At 30.2% G+C, this 20,847-nt stretch overlaps 1 protein-coding gene across 1 annotated transcript in view; it reads right to left on the reverse strand.

Annotated features, from left to right (window-relative positions):
• The window catches only part of LOC107437388 (trifunctional enzyme subunit alpha, mitochondrial), a 41,316-nt gene that overhangs the window by 14,492 nt on the left and 5,977 nt on the right, over window positions 1-20,847 (reverse strand). Inside the window, exons 2-7 of the mRNA XM_016049374.4 lie at window positions 18,830-19,173; window positions 13,892-13,962; window positions 8,976-9,109; window positions 7,140-7,278; window positions 3,770-3,889; window positions 1,430-1,532 (exon numbers count right to left, since the gene is read on the reverse strand). Coding sequence (XP_015904860.1) covers window positions 1,430-1,532; window positions 3,770-3,889; window positions 7,140-7,278; window positions 8,976-9,109; window positions 13,892-13,962; window positions 18,830-18,848 — 586 coding nt within the window. The 5' untranslated portion in view covers window positions 18,849-19,173. The remainder of the gene's footprint in view (window positions 1-1,429; window positions 1,533-3,769; window positions 3,890-7,139; window positions 7,279-8,975; window positions 9,110-13,891; window positions 13,963-18,829; window positions 19,174-20,847) is intronic.

A 20,847-nucleotide genomic window follows, 5' to 3' on the forward strand; every position in this document is an offset into this window, starting at 1 on the left:
TGCCAAATCACCACTGAAGTACTTACTTCACCAGTGTGCTTTTCCTGTTTTGTGCCTAACTGATGCCTATAAGGACTAAATAAAGATTTTGTTGTCGATCTTCTGAAATGACTGGTGGTTAATGATGCATGCGAGTCTTTCTTTTCAACAAAGGATGATTTAGAATCCGGGATGTTGTGGAACAACACTGGCAGGTATTCCACTTAAACGTTTTCATAGCCTAAGTTTCCTTCTTTAAATTTTATCAACCAGCGCTGTGCGACAATTTTTACCTTACATACAAATTTAGTATAATACCAACATCTCAATGTTCTTCAAAAACTAAGGCTGGTTAAATAGCTTTTACATAATAAATTTCCTTAAATATGTTTTACAACTTTAAATTATAATTATCCAAAAGCCTAATTTATCAATTAAACTGCAATGCTATTATGACTCTTTATTCGATGCCTTTCTCTTAAGTATTCTATATTTTAATATTCTATTTACAGAAGTATAAATTAAAGCGCAATATGAAAAAAAAAAATTTTTTTCGCCTTTTAGCTTCACTTAAAATTATTTTTATGTTGATTCTAAAGATTACAAATATTTTAACTAATCAGGAGTTTTTGAGAAATATTCAAAGTCTTTCAGTCAAAGTACTCTCTAGTATACATTAGAAAGGGAAAAGGAGAGCAAGGGAAAATAGAAATCAACTTAGTTTAAAGCTTTCGGAGTTTAGAAGTTTAAATGGTTGAAATTGAATTTTTTATCTCATAAAATTACCTAACTGCAACAAAAAAGCAATATTGAGCATCACACTAGTATAATATTGAAAATAAGTAAACAAGAAATAAGAAAAGTGCAATAATTTTCCTTTTCTTAACCTAAAAAAATTTATTAAAGAAGCAATTAATATAGCTGCCAAAATGAGAAGGAAAAATACTTATTTAAAATTGTGACATAATTTTAATAAAAGGATTTTGGAGAGACAAAGACAGTTTCAAACAAACGGATTTTGGATAGGACGGTTAAAACCCTGGTTTAAATTGTGGATTAATCCATTCTGCCCTAAACCTTACCAACTCTGCCAGCAATACATACCATTAATAAATGATATTCGGCAGACTTGAATATAAGATACTTTTGTTATTTTTATCATAATTTACAATCCACCATTTTTAAATCTAATATTAATTTTATTTCATACGGTTATAATATATATAAATTTAAAAATAGAGAGTCCCTAATAAACTGTATTCTTCAATTTGATTACTCTACGCGTGTCTTACTTCATTATTTAATAATATTTTAAATTTAAATATTTAAATAAACAGTGTGAAAAGAAATCTACTTTGATAGGATATTTTTTGTTTCAGAAGCATTTTTAATTTTAAGGACTTTTATAAAATAGACAAATTTAAATTAATAATTTTTCTTGGGTACATACCTAAAGGATCGACAAGCAGATCAACTAAACCAAGTTCTTTAGCTTCGTCAGCTGGAACAGTTTTGCCTGTTAACATCATGTCTAATGCATTAGGTAAAGATATCTACAATAAAAATTTTGATAAACACTATTAGGAACTTAAAGAACTGATGAATATTTTTAATTCATTTTAGTTATTATAAAAATATTTTGTACAGTCATTAAGCTAACCACACTTAAAATTCATAACACATAATCGACTTAGAATAAAATAATTTTCAGGTAGGATTTTTTCTTTTAAAATTTATGGATCATAATATAGAATTGATTTTAGAATGAAAAAAACAACAATATTCAAGTAGGATTTTTTTTTCTAGAAATTTTCCAGATGATTTAATGGCATCAGATATCAATATGTATATACAAGGCGCGTTAATTAAATAACCAGCCTGAGCACGTCCAAGCTTCTAGACTCGGTGTGGAGAAGTGGGAATGAAACCTAGGCGAATTATTTCGTTCCTCTATCTAGCTTAGTTCCTCTATCTAGCTTTGTTGTCTAGCTTTAGCATGGTTTAGCTCTATCTAGTTATAGCTTTTCACTAGTTCTAGCTAGTGAAGCGTTATGTTGAAATGCCACGATCTTGATAAGCTAAAAAATCAAGCAGCGTATCAATGTTAAATTTTTTGTGATACAAGGAAAAAAATTTGACCTAATGTTTTAAATTGTTAAAGGAGGTGCTTGAAGATAATTGCATTTCACTTAATCAAATTTTTTAACTGGACAAACAGTTTTCGGAAGATCGGGAGATTGTTGAAGATTACGAATCTTCTGGTCGGCATGTGACATCAAGAACAGATGAAAACATTAAAAACAATAATGAAATCATACGTGAAGACTGAAGTTTGAGTGTTTGGATGATATCATTATTACAAACATTTATAAAGAGACAATAAGAAAAATTTTGACGGAGGATTTGCAGATGATGATAGCTTGCTCAAAACTGGTACCAAAAAGTTGACATGAGAGCAAAAATTTACCAGGAAAAGCATTTGCTCTACCATCTTGGAAAAAGTCCTTATCATTGCATATTAAGAAACTTGAATTTGTCAGTACAATCCTGAAACTAAACAACGATCCCTGCACTAGAAGCTGAAATGAACAAGTAAAAACTGAAGATTATGCCAATCGTTTTTTTTTCGGTATTAAAGATATCATCATGCTTGATATGGTACCTCAAGGCCAAACAGTAAACCACTTTGAGGTCCTGAGAAAGAGGAAGAAGAAGAGTCAAGATCTGAGGAGCGAAAATACGCGGATTTTGACCAAGACAGCCTTCTGTAGCATAATTCACTCTCAGTGAAACAGTTCTTGGCTGACAAATTCATTATCGTTCTTGAGCATCCACCATACTCACCAGATCTCACATCATCCAAGCTTGTGACTGATTTTTAAAGTGAAAAGCATTACAAGAATATTTTCATGTAGAAAGTGACAAAAGCAGACTTAATGAAGAAGGTGACGCATAATGACCTGTGCAATTGCTTTGAACAGTGGAAAATTCCTATGCAGTGGTGTATGTTGTTAGGAAAAAGGAGTAGACTGAAGGGGACCAAAAGATACTAGCAGAAGGTTTTTAATAAAGATATTTTTTTTAATATTAGTCTGGTTTTTTAATTGTCACGCCTCTTGAATGTGTGTGTGTTAAATTAAGAGTCTTCTAAGAAATCAAGAATTTCAATAAAATAGCTATTGATAACCAAATTAACATGGGCATTTCCTTAGTAAAATAATTTAATGAAAAACTACAGGCGAAAGTTTTTCTTTTTCTTAAGAATATAGAAACAAGAAAAAAATAAATAGTTATTTTTTTAACACAAACATACAAATATTGCATGTCTAATGAGTAAGGCATAGATTTTGAAAAGTGATTCATTCAAAGAAAATATTCTAATTATCATATAATTTTTTTTAGGAAAGCCAACTTTTAAAAGAATAATAAGGAGCTTAGGAAGACTAGCATATTTTTACGATTACAATGTATCGTAAAAATAATAAACTTCTATTTCAAATAAAAAATAATGATGCTTCAGTCAAAAAAGGATTTAATTTTTATGATCAATACTATTTTTAAAACAGTATCAAATTTCAAAATCTTCACAAATTTCAGAACAGATTCAAGATTATTTCTGCCCTTAATAATGAAAAATAGCAACAATGTCAATAATTTGGGTACAATGTGAAAAGAAAGTGATGAATGCGCATTTGCTATTTTTACATTAAAATAAAGGAAAACAACTCTCGTTATAGTTTTTAAAACATTAACAAAATAATAATTTAATTTTTCTAGCTAACACACTCACTAATTTAGGCAGTCTCTGTGTACCACCAGCACCAGGAAGAAGTCCTAGTAGAACCTCAGGAAAACTTAAACCAGTTTCCTTGCTATTAACAGCTATTCTGTAATGAGTAGCTAAAGCAACCTGTAAGAATATACAAAAATAACACAAAAATCGTATAATTTGTTGATTTCTCTTTATGCGAGAATTAAAACATCATACATCTAGAGTACATGCTGTGACTAGAAGAACAACAAAGTAAAATAAATCTTCAAAATTATATAATAGTAAATATTTACCTATTTTATCTAAATAATATACCCTAGCAATAATTTTACAATGGCCCTAATTGGGTTCAATATAGGTCCCGGGTCAATTTAGAATAAATTTGGGTCCTTTGACTGATCCTTTACAAAATATCTTTCCATCAAAACGGACCCTTCATAAAATAATTTATCCTTTAATCGAACCCTTCACAAATTTGGTGATCTCCAATATTGTTTTGTTAATCGAATAAACCCTTCCCGTAAAATCAAAGAAAAACGGTTCAAAACGAAAAAAGTTTCCCTAAGTTTAAATTTCAGATGTAGTATTCTAAGAAAATAATTCTACTGTTACAAACATCGTGTGCACATTCTTATTAAATGATATTTTTTTTTTGTAAATAAATAATTGATCAATTTATATTTATCCATAAAATTAATTAACAGAACATTATGTAATTAAAAATTAATTTCAGGCAATTTTTTAAATAAAATATTGTAAATTTAAGAATTGCTTAAGCTTACTTAATGCGTAACACATTAAAAATGATACATAACTAAGTTGTGTTATTCAAAATGTGTCAATTAAAATATTAAAAATGTGAGTGATTTTGCTTCCAATATTCGTCCGAAATTAATATTCTGCTGTGAGCAGTATAGGCTAAATACGAAATATTTGTATGTTGCATCTCTAATTTAGTAGCAGCAATTGTTGAGCATAATCTTGTATCTATTTACAATTTAAAAACTTCTTTAAAAGGTTTTTAGCATTTTCTCCAGTAACAGGACCCTATTTGCACCCTAGTTGAAAGAATGCGATTTAACGCTTATTTTATGATCACAAAATTATGAGTAGTTTTTTCACAATTTTACAAGAATAGGACCTTTCACAAAATCTCTGGACAGATCCCTACATACCTGCCAATATTGGGGAAATAAAATATTTTATTTTATTTTATGTAAAGTATTATATAAAGTATTTTATTTCATAACCGTCAATAAGCAGTCAACCCAATTTTTTGGGTTTATGACTACTAATGTTCAAATCCGTAGCCTTGAAATTTTGAACCATATCCAGAAGACAAAGGAACTCCTGGATCAAGTATTGGAAGAAATTTGTCTTCGTGCAGGATTTTTGTTGGAACTAACCCGCATTTGCGTTTTATGGTGGAGAAAACCGCGAAAAAACTTCCACAGTTAGTCTTATGGCAAGGGGACTCTAACCCATGGTCAGTCGTTTGCCACTGAGGATATTTTTACTTAAACAATTAACACTCACATGCTGCAGTACTGGCAATAGTACTATCTGGTAAGAAATAATAGAATTATTTTTGCCACAAGCAGATATTTTATTGACAATTTTTTTCTCCTTTTTTTTAATATCTTCAACAAATAAGGAGAAATTTGAGAATATACAAGTAAACAGGAGATAGTCGAAAAATACAAGAGTTAAAAAACAGGAGACTTGGCATGTTTGAGATCCTATATAAACGTGCACCGAGGGACCAATATTAAGATGTCTAGATTTCTTAATATTGGTCCTTTATGGGGCCAATATCGACCTACATACAGCCAATATAGGGCTGATAGTGGCTAGCTTTTTTTTTTGTTACTTGATTAGTGTTTCTAATTTTCTAATCTTTATTAATTTCCTTCTTCTCATTTCATTAATCTGTAATTCTTTCCATGTTTTCTCTATATTTTAAACTTATTTTATAAATTATATATACTTGCAGCTTATGAGCAGTAAATAAAACTTACGATTGAAATTCTTCCTCGTTTTCAATCATAATTGATTCTAATGATACTTTTTCAAAAAAAGGAGAGAAAAAATATTTAAAATTAAGAGCATATTTTGGAGTTTAACAAGTGCATAGTTCAGATTGTTTTATTTAAACTTTTTAGAAAGATTTAATTTAAAATTTGCTGAAAATTTTTAAAAAAAAAAATAATTAATTACAAAAAAGGAGATATTCTTGCTACTTTTACTAAACTTTTAATATTTAATATAACAATTAATTACATTAATAATACTGCATCCTAACATTAAAAAGACATATATATATATATATATATGTTTATAAATCATCTAGGGAGCATATTTTTATAACTANATATATATATAAACAGCATTACATGAAAATTGCAATTTACAAATGCTTGAATGAATCTATTATTTTAATTCACGAAACATTTTAGAGAAAAATAGCAATCATACATCACGGAATAAATAAAACACTTTGAATTAATCAAAATTTTATGATTAATATTTTTACTTACAATTTAAAATACTTCTCAATATTTTGATTTGAAACAATAATTGTTATACAATCACTTAATTTATAACTCAACCAATATCACATCATCGTATCAATTTTAAAATCAAGGCTTAAACAAATATTTCTTATCTAATCTCTATAAATAAAAGGAGTTTAAAATAAATAGTGCTGAAAAACAATAAAAATATTTCTTAAAAAAATTAGTAAAATGATTTTTCACAATCTTAAATTAAGTTAAAGTTTTATTAGCCTTGTTTAGTTAGCTAATTATAAATATTTATAATCTAATTTTCTGCTTGAAAAAAATATACAGATAACTGCATCAATATCATTAGCAGAAATGCAAATCTTAATGCATCATTTATTTATTTTTTAAAATCTAGCAGAGTTTTCAGTTAAGTTAATTAATTTGTAACACAGAGCAAGTCAATGAGTTATAGATTAAAAACACATACTAAAAATTGATATAAATTCTAATGCAAAGCCTTGAGAGAATTAAAATAAATGGTATAATATTTTAAGATTGATTTGGAGGGGTATAAAAGGAGTAACAGAACGAAACAGAAAACATGGTGAATAATACAAGCCTTCTTTGCACATATTATTACTGCAGAGTTTTTCTTTTAAAACTAAACTTAACTCAGTGGCACGACAGTTCATGGAGAGCCAAGGCCTGTTGAACTCATTCCAGTTTTCCTGACCATTTGCTCTGGAGTGCCGAATATTTTTCAGTTGGGATCAGACGAATACATAACCCCCAGTCTTTAGTCCCCAAGCATGTGTTGCTTACTTACATTATTTAAAATTTTAAAAAGAAAATTCAAGAAAAAAGTCCGCTGTCTTTCTACATACTTCCAGACCCCCACCAAGACAAGTACCAGATATGGCTGCAACAAACGGTTTCGAGCTGTTTTCCATTTCATCTAAAAGATCTTGACCAGCTTTGGATAGTCGCATAACTTCCTCTTTACTTTTACAGGATGATATCATTCTGACGAAAAAAGAAAACACATCTAAATACCAAGACAAAAATGAACCAGTTCTATGATATATAAAAAACATAGCGTTTTTTTATTCCTATTCTGACAAATTCTGATATATTGTATATTAATAACGATAGCTCAAGAAACAAAACTGATCTTTGCCTTTTTTAGATTGTTTCAATGCAACTTAAACTGATCAGTTTTCATCAATGTAAAGGTTCTTAGACAATTTCAATATATAATTTCAATAATCTTTATATTAATTCAATAATCTTTATTAATTCAATAATCTTTATTAATTCAATAATAATTCATATTATTATATATTAATTCAATATTCTTTATTTTCGCAATTCAATATTCACAGTTTCAATATTCTTTATATAAAAGACACTAATTGAAAAAATGTATAATTCACTTGCATAGCACAAACAGAAAATAAAAGAGAGGAAACTTATGCAATTTCCAATAAATTTCTATCGATTTCAATATACGTTGATTTTATAGTCATATTAATGTGAATCTTTTTTTTAAAATCGATCTCAGAAGATGAAATGCATTATATTGTCTGAAAATCATTTAGAGTGATTCTTTATCTTCATGGACTGAATATTACTGTATTGCGTAATGAAATCAATTTAAAGGTAAGCTTTAATAAATGTTCATTAAATTTTGTTATCTACATTATTTTGCTCATATTTGAATGTTATTTTGCTACCAATAATAGGTCTTATCATTGGTTAAAGATTTGAGGGAAAAGAGATTTATGCAGAAGTAAATTCCAGCGTATATTAATTATCTTTATCCAATCATGACATAACCTCTTTTGCACATTTTCTTCCATGTAGCAATTGGGCAAATGAACTGTTTTTTCTTATATATAACCCCCGCGGCAGAATTCTTTCGGGCTCTCTGCAACACAACTCTCTAGCTCTAATATCTTTCTGCAAGGTCCTTTCAATAATGATAATTATGTATGTTACTAATTTAAAGTAATAAATACGCTCTGTTTACCAAAAAAAATTCATTATTTTCATTAAATATGTAATGTCTTTTTATTCTAATATTATGGGCGATATTCTCACTTTTTGTTGGGGAGAAGCACGTACTAATTATTTCCTCTATCGCATTTTGAAAATAATAAAATAATTTAAAATCACGAAATCCACACATAGCAGTAAATACCTCAAGACAGATCGACGTCGAAATCACGCGAATTGGACTCTTCAAAAAGAGGTTACTCAAATGCGTGATTCGTTTCAAGATTTGATTGTTGTAATGAATAATATCGGTTTTTATAAACTACATGGAAATCAAGAGCAATAATTGCCAGAAAAAAAATTATAGAATCGTTGCCTTAAAAAGTAAGTACTTGAATCCGCGATTCGAATAATATTGTCGAGAATTCCACATAGTATATAACTAACTTACCCCCATATAATTTTTCTGCTATGATGTCTGTAGTAATTTTGAAATCTTCATTATTCTCTCAATTGTAAAAAAAAATATATATATTGGCAATAAAATATTTTAGCCCCCCACCCCTCCCAAGACAGACATCTTAAAAATGTATTTCTATTAAGTAAAACGAAAACAATTTCTTTGAATAAGAACACTTTTATAGAAATAAAATTTTAAGTCAATTTATTTATGTCTAATACAGAGAAAATTCAAGATCATAAAAGTATTAATCAAATGTATTTACCCAATATTTGCACCAGCAATAAAATTTCCAGGCTTTCCGGATATTATAACTGCGCTAGTTATACTGGCATCTGATGATATGTTTTTTAATAGTTGTCGAAATTCTTCCATAACAGCTTCAGTAAGGGTATTTACCTTAAGAACAAATTATAGTGGAAAAAGTAAAGGTAAATAAACATTTACTAATATATTTGAAGAAATCATTTCCTTATATTTAAAAGAATAGCTAATTACACAAATAGTTACAAGAAGAATATTGAAGTACAAATTAATTGTAATCATGTATCTATCAGTAAAGACAAAAATTTATTGATGGTAGGATTTAAAAAGGTTGAGACTAATTATAGTTGGAAAGTAAAGATAAATAAACATCTACATTTCAGCCACCGATAGTGATTTTCGTTTTAGGCGATGCATCAGAAATCTGATTTAAGCTGCCGATAGTGACTTTCGTTTTAAGCGATGCATCTGAAATCTGATTTAAGCTACCGATAGTGACTTTCGTTTTAGGCGATGCATCAGAAATCTGATTTAAGCTGCCGATAGTGACTTTCGTTTTAGGCCATGCATCAGAAATCTGATTTAAGCTGCCGATAGCGATTTTCGTTTTAGGCGATGCGTCAGAAATCTGATTTAAGCTGCCGAAATGAGACAATGCTCGCGCTTTAACATGGGAGGATCCTTGCCTATGCTAACGCTGTCACCGCGCTGACGAAGACAATTTTAATTTCGTCTAATTACGGAGATGTTGATAGCATCTAGCTACGAAGACGATGTTAGTTTCGTGATGTTGAATGACGAAGAGCGAATTGAATCAGAACTCCCGGTTTCGTGCCAGGATCAGCGTTGAAATAGAATGCTATGCATAGTTAATGCACCATTTTTCTCTTTGTGATTTTACTTTTCTGGAAGATTATTTTCAGCTGGACTGACGTTATTTCGTCATAGCTGTGCACTTTATTTCGTCGGGATTTAACGTTTCCTGTAAATTATTTTCAATGAGACATATGCTACTTAGCGATTGTTTTGATGTGCATTATTTCGTCACTTTCTTTTCTTTTGTCTGTCGGGATTTAACGATTCTTGTCAATTATTTTTAGTAGACCAATTGTTACTTTGCGATTGTCGCGCAATCGTTGTTATCTTAAATATTCGTTCTCAACTCAATCTATTAATGAAAAGAAAATATGAATAAAAAAAAGATTCTTCATTGTTTTTTTAATTTTTATTATTGTTTTTCATTTTAAGTGACACAACTTAATAGGGGTAATTGTATTTAACTTTGTTACAAAAAGTAAGTTTTTTTTTGTAAGTTTATTATAATGCATGAAAGTATAGTAATTTTATAGAATTTGATTATTTTTAAACCAATAAATCTTCAGTCGTTTTTAAGTATAAAAAAATTTGGTTATTAGTTAAAACAAATATTTTTTTACGAAATTGAATAGAAAGTTAAGCAATGCTTTGACGTATTTTAACAATATTACAATAGTACTTTAAAGTATCTTTTTTTTTATACTTCTCTTAAAATTCTTTCAATACTTGTTCGTTTCATAATTTGTTGGACAGGCAGTATCAATCTTAAACAAATAAATCCATAGTTGATTTCATTTTCAAAAAGAAAATAATAAATAAATAAAAATCTTACACTTATTTTTACATTCATTAAGTATAGGATTTGACCATTAGTTAATACTACTTTATTATTTTAAATAAATAAATAAAAGGTTTAACGATGCCTTAATAAAGCTTGAAAATTAAAATAAAGCTTGGTTTTGTTTTTACTTAAGACATTTTCTTTTCTAATAAAATTATTCCTTNGTTACAAGAAGAATACTGAAGTACAAATAAATTCTAATCATGTATCTATCAGTAAAGACAAAAATTTATTAATTTATTTATTAATTATTTAAAAAGGTTGAGACTAATTATAGTTGAAAAAGTAAAGATAAATAAACATTTACATTTCAGCCACCGATAGTGATTTTCGTTTTAGGCGATGCATCAGAAATCTGATTTCTGCCGATAGTGACTTTCGTTTTAGGCGATGCATCAGAAATCTGATTTAAGCTGCCGATAGTGACTTTCGTTTTAGGCGATGCATCAGGAATCTGATTTAAGCGGTCGACATAAGACAATGCTCGCGCTTTAACATGGGAGGATCCTTGCCTATGGTAACGCTGTCACCGCGCTGACAATGACAATTTTGATTTCGTCTAATTACGGAGATGATAGCACCTAGCTACGAAGACGATGACTTCGTGATGTTGAATGACGAAGAGCGAATTGAATCAGAAATCCCGGTTTCGTGCCAGGATCAGCGTTGAAATAGAATGCTATGCATAGTTTATGCACAATTTTTCTCTTTGGGATTTTACTTTTTTTGAAGATTATTTTCAGCTGGACTGACGTTATTTTGTGATCGCTGTGCACTTTATTTCATCGGGATTTAACGTTTCTTGTAAATTATTTTCGGTGAGACGTATGCAACTTAGCGATCGTTTTGTTGTACATTATTTCGTCACTTTCTTTTCTTTTGTCTGTCGGGAGGGATTTAACGATTCTTGTCAATTATTTTTAGTAGACCAACTGTTACTTTGCGATTGTCGCGCAATCGCTGTTATCTTAAATATTCGTTCTCAACTCAATCTATTAATGAAAAGAAAATATGAATTAAAAAAAAGATTCTTCATTGTTTTTTTATTATTATTGTTTTTCATTTCAAGCGATACAATTTAATAGGGGTATTTTGTATTTAACTTTGTTACAAAAAGCTAGTTTTTTTTGTAAGTTTATTATAATGCATGTAAGTATAGTAATTTGATAGAATTTGATTATTTTTAAACCAATAAATCTTCAGTCGTTTTTAAGTATAAAAGAATTTGGCTATTAGTTAAAACAAATATTTTTTTACGAAATTGAATAGAAAGTTAAGCAATGCTTTGACGTATTTTAACAATATTACAATAGTACTTTAAAGTATCTTTTTTTTTATACTTCTCTTAAAATTCTTTCAATACTTGTTCGTTTCATAATTTGTTGGACAGGCAGTATCAATCTTAAACAAATAAATCCATAGTTGATTTCATTTTCAAAAAGAAAATAATAAATAAATAAAAATCTTACACTTATTTTTACATTCATTAAGTATAGGATTTGACCATTAGTTAATACTACTTTATTATTTTAAATAAATAAATAAAAGGTTTAACGATGCCTTAATAAAGCTTGAAAATTAAAATAAAGCTTGGTTTTGTTTTTACTTAAGACATTTTCTTTTCTAATAAAATTATTCCTTTTATTTATTTTTGGTTCATTTAAAGATTTTTGAAAGACAATTTTTGAACATATGCTAAAACCCGATGTATCGCTATATCGCGATGTCTAATAGATGATGTATCATGATTTAAAATATCTTACATCGCTCAATCCAGCTCAGTAGTCATAATAAATGTATTAGGAATTTATAAATGACATGGAAACTAGTAGATTATAAATGCCAAACAACAATTTAAACGTCACCTGGATTTGATGATTTTTGAAACTCTCGTGTCCATTTCACGAGCCATGCTTTTGCCCATTTCATGAGGAAATGGGCAAAAGCGAAATGTGTCAAAAAGTGATTATTTAAATATGCGATTTGATACTCTCATGCTGTAATAATATCGTAATAAAAATATTGCTTTATTAAAATCACGTGGTAATGCTTAGCAATAACTGCCTTTAAAAAATCGTTTCGACTTAGGAAGAAATCGGTACAAATAAAGAACATCAAAAGGTGATAAATTATATAGGTTATTTATAACTCACAAATCGCACAAAAACAAATCGGAATCTTAAAAACCACATGGAAATTGGTAATTAGAAAATGCCAAAAAAACAATTGAAAGTTCACTTGGATTTATGATGAAATCGGCGAAAATTACTCAAATTCGAAATTCGCGTATTATAATTTTATACTAAAAATATTGGGTCTTTTAAAACCATGTGGAATTTCGCAACAATAACAAATGAAAAGGGCCGGGATAGCCTGGTCGGTAGGGCGCTGGGCCCATATCCAAGAGGTCGTGGGTTCGATCCTTGCCGGCCGAAGACTCCCCGTGTAGTAAATGGTGACTGATGCACGTTAAATCTGTCGAGTCTCAAAGTCCTCCATGTTCCCACAACAAATCAATACCTCTGGGGTACTGATCCAGGAGTTTCCTTGTCTTCTGGATTGGTTCAAAATTACAAGGCTACGGAGTTGAACGTAAGTAGTCGTAAACCCATGAAATTGGGTCGGCTGTTCAACGACGGTTATAAAATAAAATAAAATAACAAATGAAAAATCAATCAAGAAACAGCATAAATTTGCAATAGAATCGTAAAATTGAGCGCATTAAAAAGTGACTATTCAAAAATTCAAATTTTTCGGCAATTTTTTAATTCTTCTAATATTTTTTTAAAATTGCATTCGAAAGCTCCTGCAGGCCGCAGGCTGTGCGCTCCTAATTTATGCAGTAAAATAATGCTATCATTGTAACTCAGCTTTTTAACAAACTATATTAAATTACACATTTGATGAGCAACCAAAAATTTACCATTAAACCTTTCTTATAAAACAAACACCAATAAAAACTACACTACATTTGATTTGATTTTTATCACATTAAAAGATAGTATATACGTTTAATTATGATATAAATATAAGTTTATAAACTATATATATGTAACAACAAAAAATGAGTAATCATATTAACATTATATCAAAATATTTACAAGCAATTTTCATGAAGACATAGTAGATTGAGAAATAAGGCTGAAAATCAATAAAATTGATAACAACGTAGCAGAACTGATGAAATTAAAGTTTGTTATATAGGTTTATAATGATATGTGAACAAAAGACTTTTTCAATTTAAAAGATAAGTTTATTACCTCAGTATTAGGTGAATCAAGACGAAGAACTGCCACTCCATTTTTAATTTCTTGTTTGAAATGTAATTCAGCTGAAAAATAAAAACAAATTGAATAATTAAAAATATATACTGTCAGAATCAAAATTTAGATAAATGTTAATTAATTTTGTAATCAGCATCTAGTTAACTTTAATGCATTGCGCATAACAAGGTAAATAACACTGAATTGTGTAAAAAATTTATTAGACACTAAACTGTTAAGCACATAACTTGCAGTTTAATATTTTAAAAACAAGATATTTTGAGAACATTCAATGAAAACTCATCTAAGTCATTATAAATTTTAAGTTTACTTCATCACAATTTCCCTTAAACTTAATTGAAATAATCCATTGCCAATATCAATGGAAATTATTAAAATATAAAACTTGATGAATATTAAACCTAAAATTCAGTGCTCCAAATAGATAGAAAAGCTGTGTGCTTAACCGAATCCCGCATCAAACTATAAAGATAAATATGTAGAAAGTAAAATTATTACAAGACATTTATCACTAAATAAACACATGAGTAATTATTTAGTGCTTCTGCAAAATACATTTTAGATAAGTTTTACATACCCTTTGGAAACACATACATATTCAATTTAGTTTTGAGGATGTGTTAGTTGTGAGGATATTTCCGTATCGTGATCTGTCGCGCCAACTACAATCACTAAGGTGTCAAATAGATTTTAAACTTGCAAATTTAGAAATTAAAAAAAAAAAATACATGTAGACGTTTGCCCGGGGGTGACTACGAGTTATACCTTTCAAGTTGGTCCCTTTCTGTGATGTTTTTTTCAGTTTCTCGCTGGCCACTGCCCGGAAGTTTCCAAGACTTGGCGATAGTTCTGCCACAGATCACGATACGGAAATCTCCCTTTAGTTCTCCTAAATATATGGTGAATTTTTAAAAGTGCCATATTTGATTTAGGCGAATATTCTGACTATCTCGACCCCGACGCGGGCGGAGGCCTCAGATGGCTCCCGAACCCAAAAATCTGAAAGTAATTTTTTAGAGTTTAAAATCTGACTTCAAAACTGAAGAAGTGGGAGTTATCCTGCAAAGGAATCCCTTCAGATCCTTTCCTGAAGGGATGAAAGGAAGGGTTCAGGAAAAGGATCAGCATTATCCATGAAAAGCCATCTCATGTGTATTTCTCATTTTCACGTCATCCTGTAGAATAAAGACGAGAACACGAAACTCTACAACCTTACGACCATTGAGGGAGAGCAAGTCACCGTACAGAGGTACAGGGGTGACCGCCGTCGTCATATCCAGTGTTTTCGATGCCAGCGGTTCGGCCATGTTCAACGAAACTGGAACGGCTAATCACAATGAGTGGAGTGCATAGGCCCCCACTCCTCCTACACCTGCACTGAGGATCCAGGAGAGCCCACCCTCTGCTGTAACTGCGGTCAATCACATTCCGCCAATTTTACAGAAAATGAATACCGAAATAAACAACCGAGGAGAAAACTTCGTTCACCTTAGGACAAGGCTTGATACGACCTTAACCCTTTCGCGCCGNTAGACGTTTGCCCGGGGGTGACTACGAGTTATACCTTTCAAGTTGGTCCCTTTCTGTGATGTTTTTTTCAGTTTCTCGCTGGCCACTGCCCGGAAGTTTCCAAGACTTGGCGATAGTTCTGCCACAGATCACGATACGGAAATCTCCCTTTAGTTCTCCTAAATATACGGTGAAGTTTTAAAAGTGTCATATTTGACTTAGGCGAATATTCTGACTATCTCGACCCCGACGCGGGCGGAGGCCTCAGATGACTCTGATCCCGAGCAGATGGCTCCCGAACCCAAAAAATCTGAAAGTAATTTTTTAGGGTTTAAAATCTGACTTCAAAACTGAAGAAGTGGGGGTTTGACGGAAGGGATTTCGAAGGAAGGGATTTGACGATTTAAGGAAGGTCCAGTTCAGGTGAAGGATCAGCATGATCCATGAAAAGCCATCTTATATGGATCTTCTCATTTTCTCGTCATCCCAGAGAATAAAGGCGAGAACAGGAAACTGTGTAACCTCAGGACCATTGAGTGAGAGCAAGTCACAGTAGAGAGGTACAGGGGTGGTCGCCGTCAAATCCTGTGTTTTCGATGCCAGCGGTTCGGCCATGTTCAACGAAACTGGAACGGCTAATCACAATGAGTGGAGTGCATCGGCCCCCAATCCTCCTACAACTGCACTAAGGATCCAGGAGAGCCCACCCTCTGCTGTAACTGCGGTCAATCACATTCCTCCAATTTTACAGGAAGTGAATACCGAAATAAACAACCGAGGAGAAAACTTCGTTCACCTTAGGACAAGGCTTGATACGACCTTAATGGAACTAAAGGAACTTTTCAACGATCTCGAGCTGGCTGAGATCATCAGATCTATTCTGCTTTAATTTCTACTTTCTCAGAAGATAAGTCAGAATTCTGCTATCCAACCTTTTTCAGTTGGTTACCCACGGGTATCCAGCCACAAGGAGATTTTCATCTTCAGGCAGACTCACCTACTTCATTCACTACCCTTCTCATCATTTTGTAGATGGCCTTATTGGACAGGTACTCCTCTACACATCTTTACTAGCTTCCGCTGTCTTAGGATTATCAACTCTGCGCGCTTTTTGTTAAAATTTTATAAATGTTTATGTTTTAATCTGTTATTATTTATTCATTTAAACTTATTTACAACACCACTACATGTAAATAATTTAAAAGTTCATATGCAACGCCCGTTTATTTCAATTCATTCGTGAAGAAGCTATTAAAATGTCGGGAAAAAGACCAAAAATTCAGAAAACTTTGGTTTTTGAATGTCTACCACTCTATAAAATATTTTTTCAAAAATCGCAGTTGTTGGCTGGCCTGTAATCTGAGTCGTTAATTGGCACTTCCTAAAAAATAATTAACGAATGCATTAAGTATTTCTGGTGGAGTTTAGGCGATTACTATAAGTGCATGAAAATCAAGCCTAATGACTCAAACATACTATTAATCAAATAATTTACTATTAAATGAAGAGCTTAGTGAATTAAGTAGGCAAGTAACATTTTGAGTTATTCCCACTCTTCACTTTATTTGGTGCTTGGCAAGCCCTCTCCTCCCAATTCTATTCCCACTTCACGTATCCCCCCCCCCATTATATGCCTCAAAAATCCGACGTATCAGTTAATGCCGATTCTTGGCTGCGCACTGAGACTTGAGCTATGTTCTAATGTTCACTTACCTGGTATATCCACTCTTACTTTCTAACGATTAACCCCTTAGGGACGGGTGATTCAGAAAAGCATTCGTACAAAATCAGAATCAAGTTGTAATTAAATAAAAAACGGTAACTTAAAAGTAATCGTTGCTAATTTGACAGACTTACTTTGCTTTTACTTTAATTGTTAGTATTAGTTTAATCATATATATAATCAATGTTAATTCAAAGTATAACTAAATAGTTTTATTTTGAACAAAGTAATGGTGAATTAAATAAATCAAACAATTATAACTCCGCCCACAAATAAACTGCTGAAGAATTACTTTGATTACCAGTTTTATCTTTTTACCCTGATTGATACGGTTTTATGCTGGCACGTATTTGTGACAGTCGGAGCGAAAGGGTTAAGATGGAGACATGAGTAAAATAAAAATTGTAAAAACTTAAAATTGCAAACACATCAAAATTAAATGTAATACAATCTCTCATGAAATAAATTTAATATTTATTTCATGTAGTTCCTGTTAAAATGGCAATTTTGTATTATACGAGGAGCAGTTAAAAATACTTTTTTATACATAAAACCATTACAATTACTAACTATTAATCATATCAATTTCAGCTTCATTTCTTTTAATTCAGAGTAAGTCAGAAAAAAAAAGGCATACCGCAGTATCACACTTCCCTAGGTACTTGAGTTCGGCCCTCATTTTTACCCTCCCTTTCTTTAAAATCCGAGGAGGAGGCTAATTTCAGATAACGAAAAAACAAAAATATATTAGCAATAAACATCCATTTGTGACTATCAATAAATATTATCAAATCTAATATTATATAATTATTATCAAATGTACCCATATAAATATTAATCAAATGTACCCAAAGGATTAATTGGTTCCAAGGTTTTCACTGGAATTAAAAATGTTTAATAATGGTGATAAATTTAAGTTTGTATTTCTGTATAAATTTATATTTTTTATCTTTTGCATAACTATCAACTAGATTAAAGTTTTCAAATAGATATATTTTCTTTAATATAAAATAAGGTACAGTTATACAAATAAATTAAATATCTTCATTTCTTTACCACTTTATCAAAATTCCTAAGACTTGCGGAAACCTTGGGAAGCAATATTTTAGTTTTACAAAATATAACAAAATTTAAAAAAACAGAAATGCCATGGGCGACAAAAATTGNGTGCTCTTGCGCGCCGAAGCCTATAAATTAGAACGTATTAGCGTTTTATATAATATAGATCAGCCATAAGATGCTCACTACGTGCTCTTGCGCGCCGAAGCCTATCTATTAAAACGTATTAGCGTTTTATATAATATAGATAGATGTCTTCATTTCTTTACCACTTTATCAAAATTCCTAATACTTGCAGAAACCTTGGGAAGCAATATTTTAGTTTTACAAAATATAACAAAATTTCAAAAAACAGAAATGCCATGGGCGACAAAAATTGCAAAAAGTGACAGGGACTATCATTTCATGTGTATTTATTAAATCTAGTTAATAATTCAAACGAAACTCAAACCGGTACTTAGATTACACATTTTTCACATGAAACATTCATAGCATTCTCTTAAGAACTGAAAGAAATATGGTAGAAAAAAATTATTAATTTTAATTTCTTTTAATGGATTTTTTTATTAATTAGTCGCCCGTGGCATCCGTGCGTCAATAATATTATCATACTATAATCCTACCTTCATCTCTATTCATCATGTAACCTTTTTGTTTCCTTTTGGACAATATCAGTTCATAAAATGTTTTGAAATTGTTTGTCACAAAAAATAAATAAATTATTAATAACTACACTTTTATTACTTTCCTTATCTTTTTAATAAATTATCGAGAAACGGAAAAGGACAACTGAAGGTACTGAAGATTGAAGATCATTTCAATTGGTAATTCAATAAATAAATATCCTTTGTCACAAAAATATGCATTTCTATGTTTAATCTTTATCTTCTGTAATCTTATCTTTTCAAACAATGATGTTTGCTGGCAATGAGCTGTGATTAGTGGTGACTTCTTCAATACTCTTTATCTGAAAAGTAACAAAAATTCAAAAATAGAGCAGTATAATAATCTTATTAAGCTGTAATATTTAAAAGTTTAATGGTAAAAACTTATGAATAGTTGTTTATTTCAGTTTTCAAAGAAACTCGCTGACCAAAAAGAACTCTAGTGTTCCTTGGAAGGTTCCCGCGGTCCTTGAAAACTTTTAAAAGTGGTAGTAAATTTAGGGTGATGCTACAATACATTTTTTTTAATTTTAATATACCTTTTATCGTTGAGGATATCTGGAATTTTCACGTATATATATTTTTAGTAAACAATTTTAAGTGGTGGCTACACAGAAATTAAAATATCAAAATTTGTTTTAATTTTGTTACCACTTTTTAAAATTCTCAAGGACCGTGGGAATCCTGAATTAGGACTTTTCTTCAATTATTCTATAATTATTGCGTTTTTTTCCGCAAAAATTATTTAAGTAAGAAGGCTGTGAATAAAAGAGTGATCATTTACGGTTTCATAACTGAAAAATATTCACAACGCTAATGGAGCGAAGCATTTTAACTAGTATTTAATTTAGAATGTTTAAGTTTGTATCTTTAATAAAAGTAAGATGATCTCCGAAGCAAGTAAAGGAATAAATTTTTTTATTAGCTTTAACCCTTTCATGGGCTATTTATTTCTAGTAAAGGTAAATCAAAGTATTTTTGAAATTGAAATTGCCTTAAGAATAGTAATTGATATAAGAAAAAAGAGCTCATTTAGTTTATAAAAATGCCTTTTTGTAGGAGATAAATATATTTAACGCGTCCTATTAGGATCTTATTGACTTTTCTTTTATTTTATTTATAAAATAAATTTTATAAATATTGCTAACTTCAAAAGGAATTATATATTTCATAACTTTTATATGTTTTTTGAAACTACAAATGGTTACCAATTTTATTCAAACCCACTTCAAGAAAACTGAAGTTATTAACAAGTGGAAACCTAAACTAAAAGTGGTAAAAAAGTGGTGTTAAGTATACTTCCCACGGCCTTCGAAAGGGTTAATGCTATTCATTAATTTTTAAGGGCTGTACATATCGTGTAGTGACTAATACAGTTCCTAAAAATTAGCAACAGTACCCAATTAAAAACAGTGACAAATCAAATAACATTAAATCTATCAAATTCTTTTAGGCTATTTATTTCGATTTTTCATTAAAAGAAATATCCATAAGATTTTTGATATAAACATATATTTTTTATAGTACTATCGTATTAGGTAGCAACGAATTAATTTATAAAATTAGCTATTAAATAGAATAAATGTCTACCACCTTTTCGTTATTTGGTGCTCGTAATTTCACTTATATTTTTTTAATCGATATTGTATGTTGCTAGTAAGATTTGGCAGTTATTCCTGAAAATCTAAATGTGGTAAAACAAAAAAATTATTCACCCATTACGGATTAGTGTAGTTGCAGTGCTTCCCAAAGTGTGGTACGCGTTCTTGTGCGAAACACCTTGCAACAAACGAAAATTCAAAATTTTTTATTTAAAAACAAAGCTAGGCATGAAAATTTACGATTACGTATTTTTCTATTGCCATTTTTTGGCAGAGTTAACAGTTAATAATTAGTGGTGTCAACAGCCAGTTGTGATTTTTAACTTAACTATCCATTCTAAATAAACATTTTTTAAAAAATACATTCATTTTTTA

Source organism: Parasteatoda tepidariorum, chromosome 9, assembly GCF_043381705.1.
Source record: "Parasteatoda tepidariorum isolate YZ-2023 chromosome 9, CAS_Ptep_4.0, whole genome shotgun sequence".
Lineage (NCBI taxonomy): Eukaryota > Metazoa > Arthropoda > Arachnida > Araneae > Theridiidae > Parasteatoda > Parasteatoda tepidariorum.